The sequence below is a fragment of the Ochotona curzoniae genome, unplaced genomic scaffold (genome assembly GCF_017591425.1).
Source record: "Ochotona curzoniae isolate NIBS_2020 unplaced genomic scaffold, NIBS_Ocur_1.0 contig_2927, whole genome shotgun sequence".
In the NCBI taxonomy this organism is placed as follows: domain Eukaryota; kingdom Metazoa; phylum Chordata; class Mammalia; order Lagomorpha; family Ochotonidae; genus Ochotona; species Ochotona curzoniae.
The window spans coordinates 5,816,610-5,839,963 of NW_024465654.1; the positions used below are offsets into that span (position 1 = coordinate 5,816,610).

Consider the following 23,354-nt stretch of genomic DNA (forward strand, 5'->3'; position numbering starts at 1 on the left):
AAACATGGTTTTAAAACGGCCTTCCTGTCTGAAAGTGACCATTTCATTATCTGTTTTTTGTGTTTTTATATTGTCTGTCACGTGTCAGACATTCAATGTTTGTGTTTTTGGAACTGGTTGTAAGCATAATGCTTTGTTGCAAAATGCATGATTTCTTTGGTTGTGGCTGAATAGTATTCTGCCGTGCGTATGTGCCACATTTTCCTTAGCCAATCATTCATTGATGACATCTGCAGTGATTTTATATTAGCTATGCTGAGTTGAGCTGCAATAAACATGGGAGTACAGACAATTCTTTCATATGTTGATTTAATTTTCCTTGGATAGATTCCCATCAGTGGGATGGCTGGGCCATAGGGTAGATGTATTTTCGTATTTCTGAGGAATCTCCAAACTGTCTTGTTAACAGTTGTACTAGTTGGCATTGCCACTGATAGCAGGTTAAAGTGCCTTTTCCCCACCTCGTGTGCCAGTATTTATTGTTTTTGATTTCTGTATGACAGTTATTCTAACTAGGATGAGGTGATATCTCATTGCGATTTTTTTGTTTGTTTCCCTGGTGGCTAGTAATTATGTGCATTTTTTCCATGTGTCTCTTGGCTGTTTGCATTTCGTCCTTTGAAAATTGCCTATTCATGCCTTTTCTCATTTTGCAGAATTGCTTGGTTTGTTGTTGAGTTTCTTGAGACCTTTATTGATCCTGGATATTAATTATGCAGTTTGTGAATGTTGTCTCCCATTGTGTCAACTTCCCCTTCACTCCGTTGAGTGTCTAAGTGCAGGACTTAGCTAGATGTAATCCCACTTCTTATTTTTCTGTCTCATTGCCTGTGCTTTGGGAATCTTTTCCAGGAAGTCTTTGCCTATACTTACACCTTTCAGAATTTTATTGACGTTTTCCTCTTGTAATTCGATGATTTCAGGTCACAGGGAAATATCCTTGATCCATTGACTCTGAGTTGTTGTTTTGGGTAAGGTGTAAGATATGAGTTTTCTTTTCATTTTCTTCCACATTGCAGATCCGATTTTCCTGGTGCCATTTGTTAAAGAGACTGTCCTTTATCCGAGGATTGGTTTCAGATCATTCGTCAAAGATTAGTTGGCTGTAGATGCACAGATCAATTGCTGGAGTTCTGTTCCATTTATATGTGACTGTGCCAGTGCCAAACTGTTCGGAGTGGAATTGCCTTGCAGTGTGTCTTGAATCTGGTGTGATGATGCCCCCTGCTCTGGTTTTTCATCTGAGATTGAGTTAGCTTTTGCATCTCAATGTGTCTCTTGTGTTTCCAAATATATTTTTCCCTCTGTTTTTAGATATGATAAATTTTTTTGGTATTTTGACACAGATCATATTGAATATGTAAATTACTTTGTTGGTAAGGACATTATGATGATTAATTCTTCCTACTCATGAATATGAAAGAGTTTTCCTTGTGTCTTCTGTTTCTTTCTTTAATGTTTTGTAATTTTCATTGTAGCAATCTTTCACCTCCTTGGTTAAATTTTTGTAGCTATTGAGACTGGGCCTTATCTTGCGAATTCTCAGCTATGGCATTGTCTACACAAAAAAAGTTGTTAATTTTACATCCTGCAACTTTACCAAACTCTCTTAAGAGTTCCAGTAGTGTCTTTTTTCTTAAAGATTCATTCTTTTATTGGAAGGATACAGTTTCATGGAGAGGAAAAGACAGACATTTCCAATCTGTTGGCTCATTCCTCAAATTGTTGCAATGAAACCAGGAGCCAGCAGCTGCTTCTTGGTATCCCATGTTGATGTAGGGGTGCAAGTATTTGGGCCATCCTCTGTTGCATTCCCTAATGGATTAGCAAAGCATTAGATCTAATTGGAGCAAACTGGCGCCCACATGTGAGGCAGTGCTTTACCCACTGTACCGCAACAGCAGCCCCAAGTTCTAATAGTCTCTTAGTGGAGTCTTTTGGTTCTTCTCTATACAAAATCATGACATCTACAAACAGGGGATGCTTGCCATCCTCTTTTCTAATTTGCATCCCTTTGTTTTCTTTTTCTTGTTTAATGGCTCTGGCAAAAACGTCCAAAGCTGGTATTGAATAGCAGTGGTGAAAATGGGCATCCTTGTCTGGTTTTTACTCTTCAAATTTTCAATATGTATATGAGACATTTATTGTTTAAAAAAACCGGTGAGGTTACTGATACCATTAGAGATACTCTTTAACTCGATTCCCTGTGTACACGCAGTTGAAAATCGGCAGCCCCGCTCTGCAGTGCTGGAATCGCAGTGGAAGCCGTAGGAGTTAACGCAGCAGCATTGTGTGTCCGTGGAACCCACATATCTTCATTCCAGCTCAGCATTCCTAACCCTGAGATGCCGAGATCTGAACGTGGCCTCACATTTTAGTTTGCAAGTTGAGAGACTAGTTTCTCGTTGAGTCGATGTAGTAATTGAAATTTATAGCCTTTTAGAAAATACATATGTATGCACCCTTTTTAAATCTAGAAAGAAATGCATTCTATATGAATGCCTGAATAAGAAATCAGTGTGCTGTTTCTTTCCATTAGTGTCCACAGTAACAGCATGCAGTCCTGCCAAGAACCCTAAAAAGTGCCATTTTCCAAACAAATGTTCCAAGGTATTATTGTCACCTGATCAGGGTTTCCAGCCCTTTTGTACTGAGTAAATACGTTCTATCATCTCATCCACCTTCCTCCATCACGGCAGCCTGAATTCTGACCCAGTTCAAGGATACAGGCAAATGGTCAGACTGTCGATATGGGGCGGAGCTTCTAGAAGAGCATGTAAAATCTCAACTGATTTATCAGTTCATATTAGCTGTGTAGGAGTAATTAACCATGGCTAGGCCTCCCCAGTTAAGGAAAAACTAAAAGAATGTCTTTTGAAACTATTATACAGCAGAGTCGTCTGGACCCAGCTCCCTTTCACAGGGTACTTCCAGGAGGGCATGAACTTTGCCTTCTTGAGGTTGGTTGCAGGAACTACCCAAGCCTGAGCCTCAGCGAGGTGCTCAGCAGTACCAGAAGGTGCTCCTAGCACAGAGGAGAACAGACTTTGCCAGAGAACTGATCCATGGCATTGCTTCTGGGTTTAAGACGGGTGTCATTCATTTGAAAAGTGACAGAGGGAGAGGCAGACAGCTCCCCAATCCTTCCGAGTATTTAATATCTTACTGCAAGTGTGCACAATCAGGACATTTGCAGGCGTGCTTTCGCAGCAGGTCTGGAAGTACCATGAAGATCACTCAAAACGCGAGATGAGTCCTTCAGCATGTCAGTCTGTGGCACAGTACTGAGTACTCCATATTTCTGTGGCTCTCCTGCTCAGTCCTACATGTTGGTTTTTGTTCATCATACGTGTATATGTCACAGGTGTGAAGTGTTACACCACACACATGTGTTACACAATGCACAGGCTTCCCCATTGTCACCACGGAAACATCACACTGCTTGCCCACAGGACTCCAATTCCCCTTACGCTCTGCATTTCTACCACATTTGCAGAACCGACCCTCTGAGAGATGCTTGTTCCAGCCACAGCCCACGCTTTAGCCCCCAGCACAGTTGCTGGCCTGCCTTCCTGAAAATGCCCAGGACAGAGCAGGGGCAGCTCCCGTGGGCTCTGGTGCTGTCAGGAGTGTCTAGTCTTTCAGGAATCCTGTTTCGTTAGTCAGGGTCAACCCTGTGCAGACGGGGGCAGCTGGAGGACCACGTCCTGGCTTTTAATGTCCAGCGGATGCCTTCCTCTGTGCCTTTCCATTTCTTTTCAGTGGACACAGAGCCTGTTTTGGGAGCTGCCAGCTACGCAGTGCCAAAAAGATAAGGCTGTCTTGTGCAGTCTTTCCAATGCTTTTGTTCTGATTGGCAATTGGGTGCAACGTTATAGACTGATTAAGCACTAAAGACATCCTCATGTATTTAATAAGAGCTACTTGTGATCACAGGATGTTAATGGTGGCCTTTGGGAAGCAACCAAGTTTTTGCCTCTTTTATTCTGCTCTTTGATTCCTATACCTTGTTATCTAGTGCAAGTGAATAAGAATATTTTCACTTGATACAGACATTCTTAACCTAATTTGTATCTATTCCTCACATGCATATTTATGTGAAGACCACATAACCTCCAGAAAAATGGAGCTTGCGCTGTGAATTGATGAGCGAGACAAGCCACTGTATCAGATGCATGCAAAACCGCATGTTCTGTTTGCTCTCCAAAGATGACTTTTAAGTTAAGGATTTATTTATTGAACAACCTGTAACTCCTACGTGCCATGGTAACAATCTTAAAAATACAAGGCCAGCGATGGGTAACTGATGGGGACTGCTCATGCAAGGTCGGTGAGATCTATCTTCTACAATGAATTTATGACATTGTCTCCTGTATTTGCAAAACTCTTGGAATTTAACTCTTGTTTTCAAGAAGAATCTTAGATCATAGGAAAGGCGTGTGACTGCTTCCCAGAGGAGTGTGTCTCGCGGGAATGAATAGAATATTCAGGGAAAGTACGCCATGCGTGGTGTGAGTGCGTGTATGCACGCGTGCACTTGGACACGCGTTGCCTTTCGAGGTAAGAGCCATCCCGTTGCCACAGGAAGACGGGCGTCTGCCTCTGTCCTGTGTGCTGAGCGTTTGGCCAGGTGACAGTGGCAGAAATCTCTGCCATTCACAAAGAAGTGAAGGAAGCGGCTGTTGAAGGCCAGGGCTCGCCTGCTCGCAGTCCGTGCAGCCTGAGCCACCGAGAGCTTTACGAAGGATGAGGTCTTGTGGCCCAAGCAGAGCCAGCCTTCATTTGGCATTCTCCCCCTGCCACCTCCTGGATTACGCTTGGCACCTTTGAAAGGTCCAAGTCACTCTGGGATAGTGATTTGTAAGCTGCCACTGTGAGATGACATTTAAAACGAATGAACGAGATAGAGACAGCATTCTCTGTGAGTAAACAAAATCCACCTGCCTTCAGAGCCAGGCCGGAGCCTTGCTTCCGGTCGCACTCTGTCATATGGCATTCTGGAAATTATAAATTCTGTCTTACAGAACTACAATATTTATTACCAGAGGAAAATAGATTATTAATTACAGCCAAAGGCTGCTTTGATTAAATATACAATTAATTAGCTATGCTAAGCTCATCCATCCCCAAGCTGCTAATATTTTCAGCCCGATGATTCTTCTAGTACTTTTAATTAAAATTGTTCCAAAAAGCCACAAGTTAGCTGCGTGTGCACTTAAACTGAAGTTATCTCTTCAGTGTTTCACTGATTTCCATATGCCACATAATTAATCTTTAGTGATTAAATGTACATAAAATCATCAGAGATGCAAAGCAATTTTGCAGACGTGGAACAATGGTGAGCTTTTCCCAGACCCTGGCAGGGGTGTTTTATCTGCTGAAAATTATTTCAAAAGTGTACAGATGTTAATTGTCTGAGGGAAGGAAAGCCATAGAAGTGTGCCCCTCTCTCCCACTCTTCAAAACGAAGCTAGATCAACAGGATTGGAATCGGAAAAATGTGAGTGGCAGTTGGAATTTACTAATATGATTACTTTTTGTGAAGTGACACCCACTTTGCAGGCCTGTCTGGTTGGCTTCCTGTGTGGCAAGTACTGGCCCAAAAGGCCAGCTCTGTGGCTTAACGTAAAAAGATTACATTAAATCACTCATGAGAGATCAGTTCAGCACAAGAGAGTTTGAAATCCCTACATTCTGTTTTTCTTTGTCATTCTCATTTTCCATGAATTTTTGGAAGACCCCTTCTTTGTAGGGACTTCAGAGTGGGTGGCCCACAAAGAAACCGTGTTTAATCCCAGCAGCTCACCTAGACAAGCAGCTGGGTGCACCCCAAGCCCCGGTGGTCTCTGTCCTAGGGAGTTCTTTCTGCTGGACCACTCACAGTAACAGAAGCCAGAGTCCTGTCCGTTGCCAACCTCACCCCTCTTACCTCACTCAGGTGATGCTGTTGGCCAGTGTGGGGGTGGGGTGGCAGCTGTGGCTAAGGGTAACTGCCAGTGCTAAGGTCTGTGTCCCCATGACTGGCTTCAACTGGGATTCTTTTTATTTTTATAAATTTTTTAAAGATTTATTTATTTTTATTGGAAAGCCAGATATACAGAGAGGAAGAGAGACAGAGAAGATCTTCCGCCCGCTGATTAACTAACCTGAGTAGCTGCAACAGCCAGAGATGCACCAATCCAAAGCCAGGAGCCAGGAGCCTCCTTTGGGTCTCCCATGTGAATACAGGGTCCCAAGGGCCTGGGCCATCTTTGGTTTCCCAGGCCACAAGCAGGTTGCCGGATGGGAAACAGGGCTACCAGGATTAGAACCAGCTCCCATATGGGATCCTGTGTGTGCAAGGTGAGAACTTTAGCTGCTAGGTTACCACACCAGGCCCTATTTTTATAATTTTTTTTATGATTTACTTTTTGATACACTTCCGTAAGCTCTGGGATTTCCCCTTCCCCCGCAGTCCCCTCCCCTCACTGGTTTCCCCTGTATTATTACAGTAGTACAGTCATTCAAAAACAGCTATAAGTTCATCATTCTGCTATGTGAGTGTATCCTGGCATTGCAAGTATGGGTGTGGTAGAATCCTATTGTCAAAGTAAACTGAACAGCTTCATCAGGAGTCCGTCTTTGATCTGGAAGTGTGCGTACTGCACTGCGTCAGATCTCGAAATAATGCTGTCTGCAGTTCCTCTGGATGTTCCTCTGTGTTAACCTTGTACGTGATGGTCGCCTTGTTTCAAAGAGTAAAATGACATTTGTCCTTTTGGAAATTTCTTATTTCACTGAGCACAATGGTCTCTAGTTGGGACTATTTGCTGCAAGTGGTAATATTTCGTTCTTTTTAATGGCTGAGTAGTATTCCATAGGGTGGACGTACCACAATCTTTGTACTCTTCTTTCAACACGCATTGGGTTATTTCCATGTATTTACTATTGTAGATTGTGCTGCTGTAATTATAGGATTACAGGTCACTTTCTCATATGCACATTTGATTTCCTTTGGAACCGGGGTTCTTAATGGAAAAGTAAATAAAGCATAGATGGCTACTGGAATCACCTCCCTCTGAGCAGTCCTGATTGGTTTACAGGAGTTAAGAGGAGTGGTCCTGTTTCTTTTCAGCAGGGCTTGCTTCTTGAATGTATTTGAAAAGCAGAGAGAAGAGAGAGCTTCCTTCCACTGGTTCACTCCCCACGTGCCCTGGGTGATTCAGCTGGGAGACCAAGGAAGGCGTGGATATGTCACAGACAGAGAAAGGGACAGTTAACTACAGGTCTAGGTGTGTGAAGACCTGGAAAGTAGAGTTTCAGAATGTGAGAAGTGGTCTTTTGGTTTCTGAATGACCTCTGAAAACACCAGTCTACAGGGGATGGATAACATCTACTTAGAATACCTTTGTGGTTTTATGTTTAAAAATTCAGCCCTTGCAGCTTGTACTTCTGCAGTGTGAATTGATTGGAGTTGAAGACCTGAGAGGGATCCTGGGGGTGTGTGGAAATCTTGTAAGAACAGCCTCTTTATCTTCCTCCTCAGAACCACCCCCACCATCTGTGTGTCCAGTGAACATGCATTCTTTCTCCCAACCTCAATTCAGTGCCATCTCAACATGGTCTTTTGGAGTTGCATTCTGGAAACCTAGATGGGGTCATGGCATACCAAGGACATCCAGCTGAGTGTCCAGGTCTCCCCTTGGCCCCTTACCCAACTCCTGGCCTCCTGCCCTTGCAATCAGAGCGCCCAGTCCCTCTCTGGTCCTAAGAGACTTCTTCGGTCTCCACCCAGGGATTCCCTTAATTCCTCTTGTCTCTGCAGCGTATAAGACTCTGTGATTAAGAGCCATTTTCCATGCAGCTTCCTGGTATGAAATCCCCCCCCCCAAAAAAAAACTCTGACAAGCAAGAGCCCCTTGCCCTCTCAGGAGAAAAGGAGACCCTTCCTTCCTGGGCTTTGCCTGCCAGCCCTGAGTGGGTTGTACTGTGGGTTTAGGTCAGTAGGGTCATGCAGGTACCCGGCCTGCTGCAGTGTGGTACTGAGAAGTGAGTGCAATGCTGCTGGTGTGGAAACAGATCATTTCAAAGATGAATGCAGATTCTCTTGTCTTTCCCATGGGTTGTTATAGAGAAATACGTGAGCATATATTTTACAAATTGTCAAGCATGTGCCAAGCATGTTTCCTGAAAACTGAATCTATGTCATTGAGCAAGAAAGCCTTACCATCCCATGCGTTGTGCACAGAGCAGTGAAATGGCGGTGCACTGTGTTGCTCTCACGGTGAGACATGGTGCAGCTTGGGGAAGATGGCTGTAGTGTGTTGACTGGGACAGATGCTCTTTACAGAGTGTCCCGTGTCTCCGCTCCTTTGTTGGTAATTGTGCGTTTTGGTATACTTCCTCCATTTCTAGCACTCAGTGGACACATGCTGGTGTGACTGAGGCCCCAGGATTGTGTATTTTACATCCATTTACACTCTCATCACAAAGGCAGGATGAAGGGATTTTGTGCAAGGGCTTAGAGTGAATTTCCTCAGGTTCAACGGATATGAAAGACAAATATCCCAGTCTAAACCTTATTGCTGATACTATTAATGGGGAAATATTTTTGGAAATGCCTGTTGCTTAAGTACAAAGCTTTCTCCCCATGAAATGACTTGGATTTGTTCTCCTAGCACCTCTTGTACACATGCCGTATGTCTTTCCATCAATAGGCCTGTTGGGAGAATAGCGTGTCTCCACCAGAATTTCTCATTAAATGTAACGTGCTTGGATCTGATGTGTCAGAACTCAATGGAAAGGCTTATTAACAGTCATCTGCAGTTTAGTATCATCTTAGGAAGTGAAAGGTCATAAGTAGTTGTTATCCTGCCATTTCATCGTGGACTCTCTCCGGAGCCCGAGAGTCATTACTCACTGCTTATAGCATCACTGGAGCTACACGAAGTCTTTTTATGAAAATGAAAGAACTCCCACAATTAGCCAGAAGGCAGCCATTTATCTGTCTTTTGTAACAGCTCTGCTTGGAGAAGAGCTCGATTGCAGGTACAGTAGAGGAGATGGATTGTTCTGACAGTGACGGAGTCGGCGATGCCAGTTGGTGCTCCTTGCTCTAGGGTTGGGGGGTGTGTGTGCACGTACTCCAGTGCATCAAGACACACACTCTGAAGTTACCCCCAAACCAGAAACAACCTCTGTAGGAAGCTTTGACTCATCAGATTGCTCAAATGATTTGAAGATTCTAAATAATGGCAGCATACATCCATTTCTAACTAACCACAAACATAGCAACGTTTCGAAACATTTTGACCTAATTTCGGATAGTGAGACTTCAATAATATAAACAGTTCCTAAATGCCATTCACCTATGTTCTCCAAATTTCTTTTTAAACTGTTTGAGAGGCAGAGAGTGCATGTGAGTGAGCTATAGTGTGTGACGCATCTGTAAGCTGCTTCATTGACCGTCTGTAACCACGAGGTCAGGAAGAAGATTCAAGGCTGGAGCCCCTGACCCAGTGCAGGTCTCCAGTCCCAGGGGCCCAGTGACCTCAGTGAGCACTTCTGCAGAAAGCTGGGGCCAATAGCTGGACTCGTGTGTTAGACCCAGGCTCCGTAACCAGAAACGTGCCCTGCAGGACGCATGCCCACCCGCATTTTCCAAGCTTTGAGCATGGTGCAGATTGTCAGTAATGTACAAATAGTTATGTTTGTCTCCTGATAGGAGACAGTGAGCAAACACCAGTTCTAAAGCATTTCTACCAGGCACACATAGCCTGAATCCAGTTACAGAACATACTGAACAAACGGAGCCCAAGACATGATGTTTACTTGCTGGTTCACCCAGCAATGCATCTTACCACTGCTGCAGGTTGGATATAAATAAGAATACTTTCTCCACTTCTCTTCAACCAAAATGTGTTTTATTCAGGCACAAGCACCTGTCACTGCTGATCCTCTTGCTGTTGCACTGCGAACATTTGGTCCTGATACCCTCATTTTGCCTAAGTCACCTGCTTTCTCCTCTACCTCCATAGCCATGTCAGTGTCTGGTCCTCCCTCCCTGAGATGTCAGGGCTCCCAACCAACATCCATCACAGGAATCTGTTCAGCTGTAACCGAATGGCCCGTTTCAGATACAACCCAATCACTTTGGCCAAACTTGGCAAGATGGTAGATGTCATAGCAGCATTCGTTATCTCACGGATAAAGCATGTTCATCTCAACAGCCCGCCTTCTTCCATTCACCGATCCTGGAGAAGAAAGAACTTCCCTGTAGTATGCTTAACTCAAGCTGCCTTCTTTCCTAAAGCATTTCTGCACAGAAACATCAAGCTCCAATCCCATGACACGTGCAGTTTCTTTTTTATCTTTTAATTATGCTTGATCGACTTTGCTACCAGCCATCTTCGTTCAGCTTTTGCTCCTGAAGCTCAGCCTCCTTGGGTTCCTTATGTTCTTCCAGCAGAAGAGCTTGTCACTTGCTGTCGGATACCAAGAAAGCTTGCATCTGTACGCTTACCTTTCTGCAGCAAATGGGTCGCATTCAATAGAGGGCTCCTCCACCTCCAATCTCAAGTTACAAAGCAAAGCAAAAATTGTATGTTGTCCATATCAAAACAAATTTAAGGTTAAGACAGAGAAAGGGGTAAGAGACAGAATGATAGAAAAACGGTGGTGAAGGTGTGGCTCCATGAAAAGAAATCCTTTGCCATATATTTAGGAATTAACTACCTGAAAGAGTGATGTGTGGCTCTTAGTTTACTAAAAAAAGTTGCCCGTAGAATTAACTGCACGTGTTCTTCCAATGGGATTTTGTACCTATAACTAAGTAAAGCCAACTATTATGAAAAAAAACAATCTGTGTCTTTTTCCCCAGGTGTGCAAGGGATGGTTTATAAATTCGTGACCTTTAGGTAGGCTAACAGTGTGTTGATGAACTTGAAGTGTTTAGCATTACCACCGCTTACATTTTCTAAGGGATCGTGTGAGGCGGTAGACCCTTTAAAGGTCAGAGGATTCTTTACTTGGAGAGATATTAAGCAGCTTATGAAAATGGAGGTCAGTGTGTGATAACTGGAAGAAAAGAGCATTCCCAAAAGGGAAGGGAGATATTTGAGATTACATTGACTGTCCTTTTAAGATTGTATTTGATTGTCCTTAGAGCAAAGAATGAAATTTGCATATAAATGCCATGATTGTAAGTGAATGGACGCACAGGTCATAGAATCAATAGCCATTGATCTTACTCTCTGAACACTAATATTGTCTGAATGTACCAAACCCTGCGTGAAGAGCTGGTGATTTCCCAGCCTCAGATCTTTGTGTTTCTGCAGCAATGTTATACTATCTGAGTTTTGCAAAAATAATCTAAGCTTATAGTAACACATAACAATATGATGTTATCTATAGGAAAGTCAGTTTAAGATCTGTTATTCTTGGGGCAGATACTTGGCACAGCACAGCACTTGGCACGCTTGTGTCTATCTCAGAGTGCCTGGGTTCAGGTCCCGGCTCTGCAGCTTAGAACTCGCGCCTGTGGTCGGGAGCAGAAATCGATGCCTCTGCTTCTTAGGTTCTGCCACCACAACTGAATTCCAGAATTCGTAGTTTCAGCTACTGCCGGCACATGGGGACTGAATCAGTATATGGAAGATATCTATTCCCCACCTCACCTGCCACTCGCGTTTCAACTGAATGGTTGACAACTGAGTGCTTACAAATTATGAAGTTAAAAATAATTTTTAAAAATTACCCTTGCTGAACAGCAAGGCTAAATCACCATGCAGGTACATATGCAGCCACACTTGGGAAAGCAGAGTATGGCTTTGGGGCTGGACTGTGGCACACTGGGTAAAGCGGCTGCCTGCAGCATCAGCATGCCCTGTGGCTGACAGTTCACTTCCCGGCTACCTAACTTCCAATCCAGTTCCCTGTTTCTGTACCTGGATAGGCAGGGGAGGATGGCCCACGTATGTGTGCCCCTGAACCCACATGGGAGACCTGGAAGGAACTCTGGGCTCTTGCCATTGTGTCTCCTGCTTCTGTAACTGTCTTTATAAGGTGGCGGGGGACAGGTTATGTGTGTGCCCCCTTCTGACTCACACATCTTCTACAATAGTAGGATTTAAGCAGTAACTAGGGGAAACCTGGCCACAGCATGCGCTGTTTCCTTGTAGTCCGTGACTGTGGGCGATGGACTGTGCTCAGGAGGCCTTTGGAAATGGGTGGTTTTGCTGACGTGGCTCCTGCAGAACTCAGAGGTGGCTTAGAGGCTTTGATGAGGCTGTTTTTAAAAAAGAAAGGCTGGGGGACTCTGTAGGACAGAATCTGCAGCCAGTCAGAGGGAAGCCTCCAACAGACCAGGCAAGGGGCAAAGGGCTGACTTTCACCTGTTCCCCCTGGCCCTGCCCCTACAACTCCCTGAGCAGTCACCTGCTCCTAGCGTGAGACTCTCCGTCGTCGGGAACCCGTGAACACAGTGGTGATGTTGGCCCTACTTTCCTATCATAGAATTTCCATTCCATTGGAGCACTTTCAGGCTTCGATGGTGCAGAAGGTGCCAGAGCCTCCTTACAGCCAGGAAGCTTCGTTAGCTGTGCCAAGACGATATCTTCTTCGGGTTGAACATGGCCTTGGACCAGCTAGCTCTCCTTTTCAGAGGTCGACAGCCTTGATTTCTTTGAGGCAAGAGGGTTTCAGGATTTGAAGGGCCATTATGAGAAGACCGCTTCCCCGCTCACTAAGAGGAAGAGTGTGCAAGTGCTCTGGGGCTGCAGGTAGGGGAGGGTCCAATGGAAAGGTGTGTTCCTGACCCAGTGAGTCTGCCGTTGCGGAGCCGTCTCCTTGTCAGTTGTGTCTGGGGTCTCCCAGGAGAGCCGTAACTTGGTGTGAGTTCGGAGAGCCCAGGAGTCCAGGCCCCACAGCCGACTCGGCCAGGCGTGTGGAGCTGAGTGCCCTCCCTGCGCACGGTAGAGAAGCCGCCGGGCTGGGACAGACGTGAGGACCTCTTATATCACATCATCTCTCAGGCAAGGCTGAGGATTTAGATTAACTTGGATGGGAGTGGTCACACAGCCTTGGACAGAAAGGTGACAGCCATGAAGGGAAGCTGACAGCGCCTTAAGAAGCTAGATTACAAACATGTAGGACTTTGATGAAACATTGAACACGCTGCTAAGAGACTGGCAGATCTTGGTTAGCAATGCTGCGAGATTTTGGTGAGCATGTTCTCGCATGGATGTGTTATTGAAATCCGTAGTGGTTTTGCTGGTATTCTTGTTGGTATTTTCTTAGTTAAACAACAACACGTGCTTCAGGAAGATATTGTCTTGCTGATCTCATCTACTTCCTGCCATTGGCAAAGAGTTCAGTAACAGGTGCCTGATGAAATATGACATTCCCTTACTGACTTCACACAGAGCCACCTGCAGCTTCCTCCGTTGCCCGCTATGGGGTAATACAACACAGAAGTCTTGGACCTTGCCCCGGCTGAGCTGTGTCCTTGTGTCTGTCCAGGTCAATGGGAAGGATCTGTCCAAGGCCACCCATGAGGAGGCAGTGGAAGCTTTCCGCAACGCCAAGGAGCCCATCGTGGTGCAGGTGCTGCGACGCACGCCACTCAACAGGCCACTCTACACAGCAGGCCCCGACGTGCGGCTGGTACACGCCAGCACCCAGACGGACATCACCTTTGAACACATCATGGCCCTGGCCAAGCTGCGGCCACCCACCCCGCCAGTGCCAGATGTCTGTCCCTTTCTGCTCTCGGACAGGTACGTTGCAAGTGGCTGTGAACAGAAATTAGTCACCCTCGGAGGTGGACATCCAGAGATGGTACATAGGTGCCCCATAGTATCTGTGTCTATCCCTGAGCCACCCAGCGACTTCCGCAATGACAGGTCCTGGCTCCAAGGAGGCTATTGCCACCTTTGCAGCCACCAGGAGTATGGTACCACTCATGCATGCTGGTCAGGCTTGCCAGGGCTGTATGTACCCGTGACTGCTCTGGCGAAAGAGTCTTGCTGGCATTATGTCCTCCTGTGTGGCTACCTCTGTCTGTCCCTCACTCTTCAAAGGAGAAGCCAGGAAAACCATTCAGTTAAACTACAGCTCTCTAGAGACGGTTATTACCCAGCGTGTGGAGGTGTACGCACAGGGACTGGCTGCCAGGGAGGAAGAGCAGCTGGAGAGCAGCCATGGGGAAGGGTGTGTGCTGGTGTTCCATGGGAGGTACACACCCACAGAGGCTCTGTGCTGACGGGCTGTGTGTGTGGCATGGCAGCCGTGTGCTGCTGGGTGCGTTTTGTTCTGGGAGCTTCCCTGTAGATGCTCAAATACCACTGAGCATCGATTCATAAAAGCCGGGTCTCTTGAGGCCACGTGTTCACTGCCTCCTCCAATCTGGGCTGCACCTGGTAGAGCTCAGACCTGCTCGCACCAGCAGGGGCTTCTGTGAGAATCGCCCAGGGACTTGAGAATTTTATAGCAGAGCCCAGGCCTGAGAGCTGTCTCCCCCAGGCAGTAGCTTCTAATGCACTTCCAGGTTTCAGGTGCCATGCCTTGAGACATCCAGTCTCAGGCAAGCACGGGCTCAGCTTGTCTCATCCATCACTGCCTGTGATGCGGCACAGATGCAGGGAGTCGGGCCCTAGAACTTCACCCTGGGCAAGTGAGGAACGGAATGAAGCCTGTGCCTCTGAGTTGCTGCTCTGGTGGCAGAGATGGAGAAGAAAGGGACAGGCAGGTGCGGAATATTCCTGAATGTGAGGATCACCAACTTCTCTGGGAGAGCCCAGCACGTTGTTGGACATAAGTTGGGTGTTGGACGCACATTGCTCCCTTGAGTTCACACAGTGATGTGACAAGGTTGTGTACTTGTGGGTCTTTCCTGTCTCATCACAGGAGAGGGACAAGATGTCAAAGAACATGGCCATGGTCACACAGCAGGTGGCAGGGTGAAGGGCCTGTGCCCCAGGCCCCAGTGCTTGAACAGGTGTGCCTCTTCCTTCCCAAGCATGCACTCTCACTTAGAGATGAGGTCACTGGGTCACAGCAGGTTCACCCGTGCCCTGTCCTCGCACACCTTCCATAATGCATTTCAATTTGCACAGCATGGTTTTCCATAGTTCACAGGACAAGAATGGGATTTTGTGTGCCAGGATGTCCCCAGCACTTGGTGTAAGGCCTGGCATATGTTGTACCCTCAGTAAATGGTTACTGGATAGACAAGGCATGCCTTGTAGCGGGTCCCACACACACACCCTGATAGAACACCCACAATGGGCGGAGGCCGTGGCCTCTGCAGGACCGGCTCAGGTGTTAGTAGTCAAGGTTTCCCTGTGTGGGGAGCACGAATTCATTTTGCAACCTGTAAATGTGTGTTTTGGAATATAACTAGAAAACCAGCCAGCATGGGTTTTGAATTTGGCAAGCTTTATTGTAGCTTCCCATTGTTGCAGCTGTAGAGACCCTGCCTGAGCCTGGAAGACACGGAAGGGCCTCCTCTGAGATGGTGGCTCTGGCCTTGGCTCCCACCGCAGCAGCCCACGGAGGGCTGAGTGGGAGGCAGCAGGACCGTGTGCTACACAGCCGTTCCTCCCTGAAAGGCCTGACCTCTTAGGTCATCATGACAGGTCATCATCCGTGGCAAGAGACAGGCAGGAGGGCAATTCTGGGATGAGGTTTTGTCTGGGACGCCTGCCTCTGACCACAGGCTGCCTTCCTGCTTTGTGCCCTCAGCTGCCAGTCTCTGCATCCGCTGGAGCATGGATGCTGTGGGGACCACGAGTGCCTGTGCAGCCTGCCCGCCGATGCCGACCGCACGGAGGACTTGGAGTGTGAGGTAAGCTCTGCTCCGCCAAATCAAGTGTGGTACGTTCACACAGCAGAGAAGCGGATTTGGGGCTGGGGAAGCAGCCTGGCTGCGACCTGGCTGGGGTGAGGTCTCTTCAGCAAATACAGCTGCTAACTGTGTCACTCCAGTGCTGTAGGCCTGCAGGAAAATACCTCTATACTGCACGCTTGGAAATAATCGGCACCGTGTCTCCACTTCCTCTCCTCTCAGCAGTATCCCAAGTAGAAGAGTGTGAAGCAAAATCATAGTTAATAGCAAAATTGTATTCTTTCCATTTGTTGGTTGTGTTGCTGTTAACTGGCAAATTCGTTTGTTATTTTGGATATACTCTCCTTCACACAGCCAGCGTTCTCTGCATTTGTGTTTGCGCTCTCCGGAGTGGGCTTGGGGCTAGCTTTGTGGTGCTGTGGGTTAGGCCACTGCCTAGATTCCATAGAGACATTAGTTCAAGTCCTGACTGCTCCGTTTCATCCCAGCAACTGGCTCACACACTTGGGACAGCAGCCAGCAGTGGTCCCAGTGACCGCTCCCCCCTGTGGCAGAGCCCAGAGACTCCAGATTCCTGCCTCTGGCCTTGCCAAGTTTTCACTCTTGTGATTGTCTGGGGCGAGTAAACCTGCTGTGAGTAGGCTGTGGTCAGTGGACAGAACGTCCAGGGTCACCTGCCCTTTGAGCACTTCAGAAAGTGATGTGGGCCTTGAGCAAGAGTCTTCCCCATGTTCCAGCTGGGGAATCCTGAGGCCTCTTCCCTTAGGAGCGCTGAAAAGCAAGCCAGGCTCACTCGGCAAGGCACAGCTTACCTACGGCCAGAGAGCAGGCATGCACCACCTCCGCCCAAAGAACTCGCTGCTGGCGAGCGCCAGAGTCCTGCCATGTAACAGGAGGATGTGTGGGAACCTGCACCCAAGTTGGCCTATGTCAACATATCCCTCATGCAAAAACAGATAACCAAGTTCAGTCGTTTACCCAAGTAGTTCAGGATTAAACTCTTTCTGTGTTAATGAGTACTTGGAATTATCCAGATCGATTCAGCTTTTCATTTAGCTTTGGCTTCAGAGCCTTATTAAGATAAGCCTGTGGGCTGAGCAAGGACCTGGGAGGGAGATGTGTGGTGGTTTACAAGGTTGGCAGTCTAACCAGCATGTCCTGGAAACATTACAATGCACATAGAGCTGCTGGCTTCCCAGGAGCTCACTGGAGCAGAGCCACGCCCTCCACTGGAGCAGAGCCACGCCCTCCTCTTGGACCAGTGGCATGCTTAGCAGGTCTCAGCATCAGGGTGATGACTGCCCCACTCCTCAGCCCGTGGCGTCAGGTGCTTGTGGCATCACATTCACTTACTTGCTGTCAGCCATGGTTCTGTTGCCACAGGTGCCTTTGTCCCTAAGAATTCTTATACGTCTGAGACCTGGGAGGGGTTGGGAAGGCCTGGGCCCTGCCCCCACCCACAAAGACAGTTTACCAGATTTGAGGTCTTCTAATGACTCTATCAGGGCTCCTCAGGGTATTGCAGTGACGCAACACACACAGAGTGTGGCACACACCATCCCTCCTGGCACCATCAGATTGGGCTTCTAGCTGTGCCATCAGAGCAGTTAGCACAGTATACCATGTTGGGGGAAGGCACGTGTCTCACACCTTTGCTGGCTCTCTGCCAGTTGAGTTGACCCTGGTCTCAGAGACGGGGAGGACACAGGCAGGCATTCTCAGCAGGGACCAGAATTTGCCACCTGCAGAATCTTGGAACATGCCTGTAGCCTGGAGAAACACGCTTTTCCCCCTCGACCTAAGCATGAGCCAGAGCAGCAGGCAGGAGGGTGATGCTGCATTCCCATGGGCCTTCGTCCATTTGCACCAGAAATATTTCATGATGCACCTGCCACAGTGGGGCTCACCTTCTGCGGAGGGAGAGATCCCTGAAGATGGTGGTGAGTGCTAACTGGGAGTCAGGAGATTGGGAGGGAGGAGGAAAGTCCTGCTGTGGGGGCTACTGCTGCCAGCAGGGTCAGGGGGATCCCCTAAGGAAAGCCAGAAACTCTGCCACATGGGAACTCTCCCGAAGACGTGACTGCAAAGAGCCTGGGCCAGGAGCAGGGAGGCTGACCGTGCGGCCAGGGACAAACACTGTGTAAGACAGGAAGTACCTAGAGGCACTTTGGGAACAGAGCAGGGCCCTGTTGTGACTCCTAACAGGTTGGCGGTGGCTGCTGAAGGAGGCCGTCAGGGCAGGCAGGTGGAAAGGGGCAGAGGGCTGGACTTGGCAAGGCACAGTTGCGAAGGATGGTGTCAGGCCCTGCGTGGAGCTGCTGGTTCCATCCCCATGGTTGTGTTCCTCGAGTTGCAACTTTTTATACCACTTGTGCTATTGCATTTTCATCTGATGAAGCCCGGTTTGCTGCATCCAGGGGACAGGAGTAGTGAGTGCCCTGTGCCGCGGGCTGACCTACAGACAGGCTGCATTTGTGAACTCGGGGAAGCTATGGCCCGTGGGTCTGCTTGCCACCGACCCAGTGATCCAAGACTGATCTGACTATCTTGTGAAAACATATGTAGGGACTGTTTGCACTTGGATTATTGACCCAATAGACCAAAACCGATCTGACTATCTTGTAAATACATGTTTAGGGTCTTCTTAGCATGCGGTTTACTGCCTTGGCTCCCTGTAAGAACTCCCTCCAGGGCCATGCTAGGCAGAGGCGAATGTCCGGCAGCTCCAAGACCTCTAAGCAGCTGTGGCATCCATGTCGCACCATGACCTATCACCCACTTTGCCAAAGAAAAATACTTGCCTGGTTTGCAGTTTCCCAGCAGTGCTTTGGAGTTCTCAAAGGACCGGTCTGTGTTAAAAGACTCAAAGCTGGAGTTTTGTTCTCTTTAAAAACAAAATATGATGGGCCTTTTTTTTTTTGCTCTAATTAAAAATGATGGATGTCTTTAATTTTAGTTTTTAGAGTAAAGAGCAAAGCATGGAGGTTGAAGCCATGCACCCATCCGGGAGCCTGTGCTCCGTGCGGCTGGGGAACATAGGGAAGGAGCTGCTTGCGGTGTTCAACTTGGCTCATTTTTTTTTTCTTCCTTGGAGTCAGCTAAAGGTTGGAATAAATCATCAGAAGCCATTAACAAGCGACAGGCACATCTCAAATCCAACCTCTTGCGGAAATAATTTCGAGGCAAAGTCTTTGTTAGGAGTTGGCCAAAACGCTCTGTGTTTCTCAAACATGTGAGTGCCACTGCTGGAGTGTAAGGAAGATGTGGCCCGTGGTGCAGCTGTTGCCATTAACAAGACTCAGTGCCGACGGGGGGGCCAGTGACCACCTCTGTGCAGAATTTCGGTCATTTGAAATATTCCATGAAGCAAGTTTGAGGATGGTAGGAGCAGTTTTGCTGGGCCTTCCGCATTGTCATCCGTAGAGTGTGGCTTGAAACCGTGGACACCAAGAGATGATGCTAAGTGGCAGAACAGAGGGACCCTGTAAAGGCTGGGAGGAAATGAAGACGAACTTGTGTGTGTGCTTGCTTGGAATCCATGCATAATCTGCTTTCTGAGATATGTGTTTCCCATGACCTTTTTGCATATCCCTGGTGTCTGCATGCTCATTGTCATGAGATTGGGAGGAAAAAGAAGTTTCTGGGATTGGTCTGAATCGGTGAGAAGGGCTGGGACAGGTGTGTGGGAGCACCAAGAGCGTGTTCGCTGGAAATCTCAGGACTGAGCTTTCTGCATGTTGATCAGCCTCCTTACACAGAGCGCAGGCAAGCCCTTGCACTGTGCAGGTTGAGAAGTGCTTCTCCCGGAGCTGGTCGGCTCGGGCGGGGTGCAGCACGTGGGTGAGGATGTTAGTGTATCTTTTCTTGTCCCTACAGCGCATCAGTACACGTGGGTTTAAAAGGCACAAAAATGACTGCTAGCTAGATCAGTGTCATAGTTGCTTAAGTGACTCTGGTGGCCAAGGCACAGGCTGACTACCGCTGCCCTGGTGTGTGCCTGTCAGGGACGAGGGGCTTAGCTGCTGTCTGAGTCCTGTCGCTTACCTCGTGGTGGGTGCCAGAGAGGCCCAGGGGCAACTCAGTGTGGATTCCATAGCCCTGCAGAAGAGCACGCTCCTGCTTTACACTGCAGGGCTGGGGTGGGGGGAGCCTGGGGTGGGGGGAGCCTGGGGTTGGGGGGAGCCTAGGGTTGAGGGGAGCCTGGGTTGGGGGGAGCCTGGGGTTGGGGGGAGCCTGGGGTGGGGGGAGCCTGGGGTGGGGGGAGCCTAGGGTTGGGGGGAGCCGGGGGTAGGGGAGCCTGGTGGGGGAGCCTGGTGGGGGAGCCTGGGGCTCCCTGAGTTGACTCCACCTGTTCAGCCCCCCCAGCAGGCCAGGGGTTTTAGTTCTAGTGCTACTCTGTTTCAGTGAAGCACCTCTAAGGAGAGGACCAAAATGGTTATTTAAAAAAAAAAAAGTGGAGGTAGGAGATGAACTACAAAGTTAATGGTTTCCATGGAAACTCCTCTGTCCCAGTCTTCATGTTATAAAATCCTAGATTCTTCTACATGGTGTAAATTGGCATGCCCAGAATCCAGCCTGTGGTCTCCTGGGAGCACTGAGCATCATATTGGCCCCCCATGGTGGGCAGAGAACCCCTCCCTGATGGCCACCTCTCACGTTCCCAGGGGTGAGCCTGTTGGAGGAACATGCTTTGCTCTGATGCCTGACTCACACAGGCACCACGATGGACCCACTGTTGTGGTAGATAGCAGAGGAGGCAGAAAATGGCACGTGGTTGAGGACGGAGTACTCACAGGCTCTGAATTCCCCGTGTGCTGGTGGTTCACGGCAGGACAGGCTGTAAGGATGGTTCTGTGGCTCCAAAAGCAGCTCTGAAACCCAGCCCGTGCCTGGATTTCTTTTTTAAAGAATTCTTTGAAATGAATATTTGCATATAGAATCCTGTCAAAGCGGAGGGGAGAGCTCCATCTTCTCCAGGATAACCCACGTTGCGTGTAGGAGTTCCAATGTCCTCTTCAGAGGCAGTGCAGTGAAGGAAGCCAGATCAAGGCTGGTCCCAATTCTAGCTCCATGGCTCTCGCTCCCTCTGCTGTCTACTCCTCGATGCCTGCAGTAGCTAGTACTAGCCTGTGTCACAGCCAGGAGCCCAGCGCTCAGTCGGGACTCTCAAGTGAGCATTGTGTAACTCCAGCCACCGCTTGCTGCCTCCCAGGTTGCCCTTTAGCGGGAAGCTAGAAGTGCCAGCCAGCCCAGAGTGTGACTGCCCCAAGAGGTGTCGTAACCCTTCTGCCCTGTAGTCCATCTCTGGAATGTTCCTCTGACTTCAATTCTAGCATCTGCACATGGTGTGTTCTGTGGTTATTGAGTGGGGAGGGGGGAGTCAGAATCAACATCCATGCAAGCCACATAAACTACATGATGCAAACGCATGATCGCATCAGTACAAACCATTGCAAGTATTTGAGCATTTCGCTCACTCACCATGTGAGGGGGCACTCTCGCACTACCCATCACGGAGCCAGTCTAGTACTGTCTTGCTCCAGTTGGTACCCAGGGGTGCCCTTTTCCATGTTACTGCCTCTGACTTCAGATCAGGCTTTCTTTGTCCAAAGCAGACTGACTTAAATACACTCGCCAATTTGAAAAGGAGAATGCAGAACATAGCAACTTGAAAAGCATTTAAATACAACACTTGGGTTTTTTTTTTTTAACTTTTAAAAAATAATTCTACTTTAGGTTTTTTCTGCCACCTTATAGCATTGTTTCTGAAAGGAATATTGGAATTCTTAAAGGTGATGTGGGTTTTGTGAAGTGTTCCTATTAATAACATTTAATAGAAAGTCTGTTTTTATGAGATACTGTTTGATGTTTTATGACATGTATACACAGTGTGAGATCCTATCATGGTAAGTACATTTATCTTTCCAAGTGTTTAACATTTGTTTATAGTAAGAATATTATAAAATATTTGGGAAAATATCCAAATATTCCAACTCTGTTGATTTTGGCTTAGAGAAAATAAATGTTAATGATCTGTCTTTGCCGTCAGTGGAGTGCAGGAACACGCCACTCCTATGCAGGTATAACTTAGAACTCCTGGGACAACCTTCTCCCGTCCCACCCTTTCCAGGTCCTGACCCAGCTGTTGGGACAGCAATTTCAGTTCTGCCTTTTAAGAGAACATTATATTTTTTAGAAGCCGCATATGAGTAAGATCGGGTGATACTTGTCTTTCTGTCCTGCCTCGGCTCACTCACCATCATGACTTCCTAGTCCACCCGTGGTGTTGCTGCCGCTGACCAGACCCTGTCCTTTTCACGGTTGTGTAACACTCCATGCATGGGTGTACTGTGTTTTCACACACGCTTAGGTTGTTCTTGTTTCCTAGCTGCTACGGATAGTGCTGCAGTAAATGTGGTTGTGCAGAAGTCTCCGCTTGCCTGTGCAATGCTCCCTCATCCCACCGCTTGCAGAAGCTCTAGACACCATTTCCAGGCTTTGAACTTCCTCCGCTAATTTCAAATGACAGTGCACTGTGGTTTGAGCCTCTAGTCTCTGAGGATTAGCAAGGTTAAGCACATTCGCTTGTGTTTTTGGGCCTGTTCAAGTTTCTTCTTTGTAATGCCATTTCATTTGTTTCATTGCTTATTTAACTAACTGGACTTTTATTTATTGATATTCTTGTGTTCTTTAGATATACAATCAATTCTTTGTGCTGTCAGGATTTCTTAGTTTGTGACTTGTCTCTTTGATACTGTTATGGCGTCTTTTACAAACAGAAATCTTTAATATTTATCTATTTATTAATGTTTCCTTTTGATTAATGACATTTACGTCTAGTTTAAGAAATCTTTCCTAAATCTGTCCACCTAACATGTAGTTCCTGGCTGCATTATAAATTTCAAGAAAGACTTTAATCTTTAATCCACAGAAGGTTTACTTGAAGAGTCTGAAGGCAAAATTTATTTGCCACTATGTTTAGTGCTCACTGAAAATCCTTTTGTGTTAAACTGCCTGGTATGTAGTGCCTCCATTTTGTAGTTGTGTTCCCTTGTGAAAGCCATACCCTGTCCTCCTGCCTTAGTTGTGCCATATGCAGGCACTTCAGAAGTGTGTAGAATTGAATAAAAGGTAGAAATAGACCCATGAGCTCCTTTGCAGAAGTTACCATACTCAAGGCACTGTGCCAGCAATGATACTGTCCATTGAGTGCATCCCTGGCGAACTCGGGGTCCTGGGAATTCAGCTAGGTCAGGGAAAGCTTATGTTTTTTAAATTGGAAAGGCAGATTTACAGAGAAAAGGAGAGACAGAAAGATCTTCCATCTGCTGGTTCACTCCACAGGTGACTGATCCAAAGCCAGGAGCTTCTTCTGAGTCTCCCATACGGGTGCAGGGTCCCAAGGCTTTGGGTCATCCTGGATTGCTTTCCCAGGCCACAAACAGAGAACTAGAATGGAAGTTGAGCAGCCAAGACATAAACTGATACCCATCTAGGATCCCGGTGCTTGCAATGTGAGAATTTTAGCCAG

The 23,354-nt window shown here is 47.5% G+C and overlaps 1 protein-coding gene across 1 annotated transcript in view; it reads left to right on the forward strand.

Moving 5' to 3' along the window:
* PDZRN4 (PDZ domain containing ring finger 4) overlaps positions 1-23,354 on the forward strand; it is a 93,595-nt gene that overhangs the window by 43,599 nt on the left and 26,642 nt on the right. The window contains exons 2-3 of the mRNA XM_040978889.1: positions 13,498-13,754; positions 15,721-15,823. Of these exons, the coding sequence (XP_040834823.1) occupies positions 13,498-13,754; positions 15,721-15,823 (360 nt within the window). The remainder of the gene's footprint in view (positions 1-13,497; positions 13,755-15,720; positions 15,824-23,354) is intronic.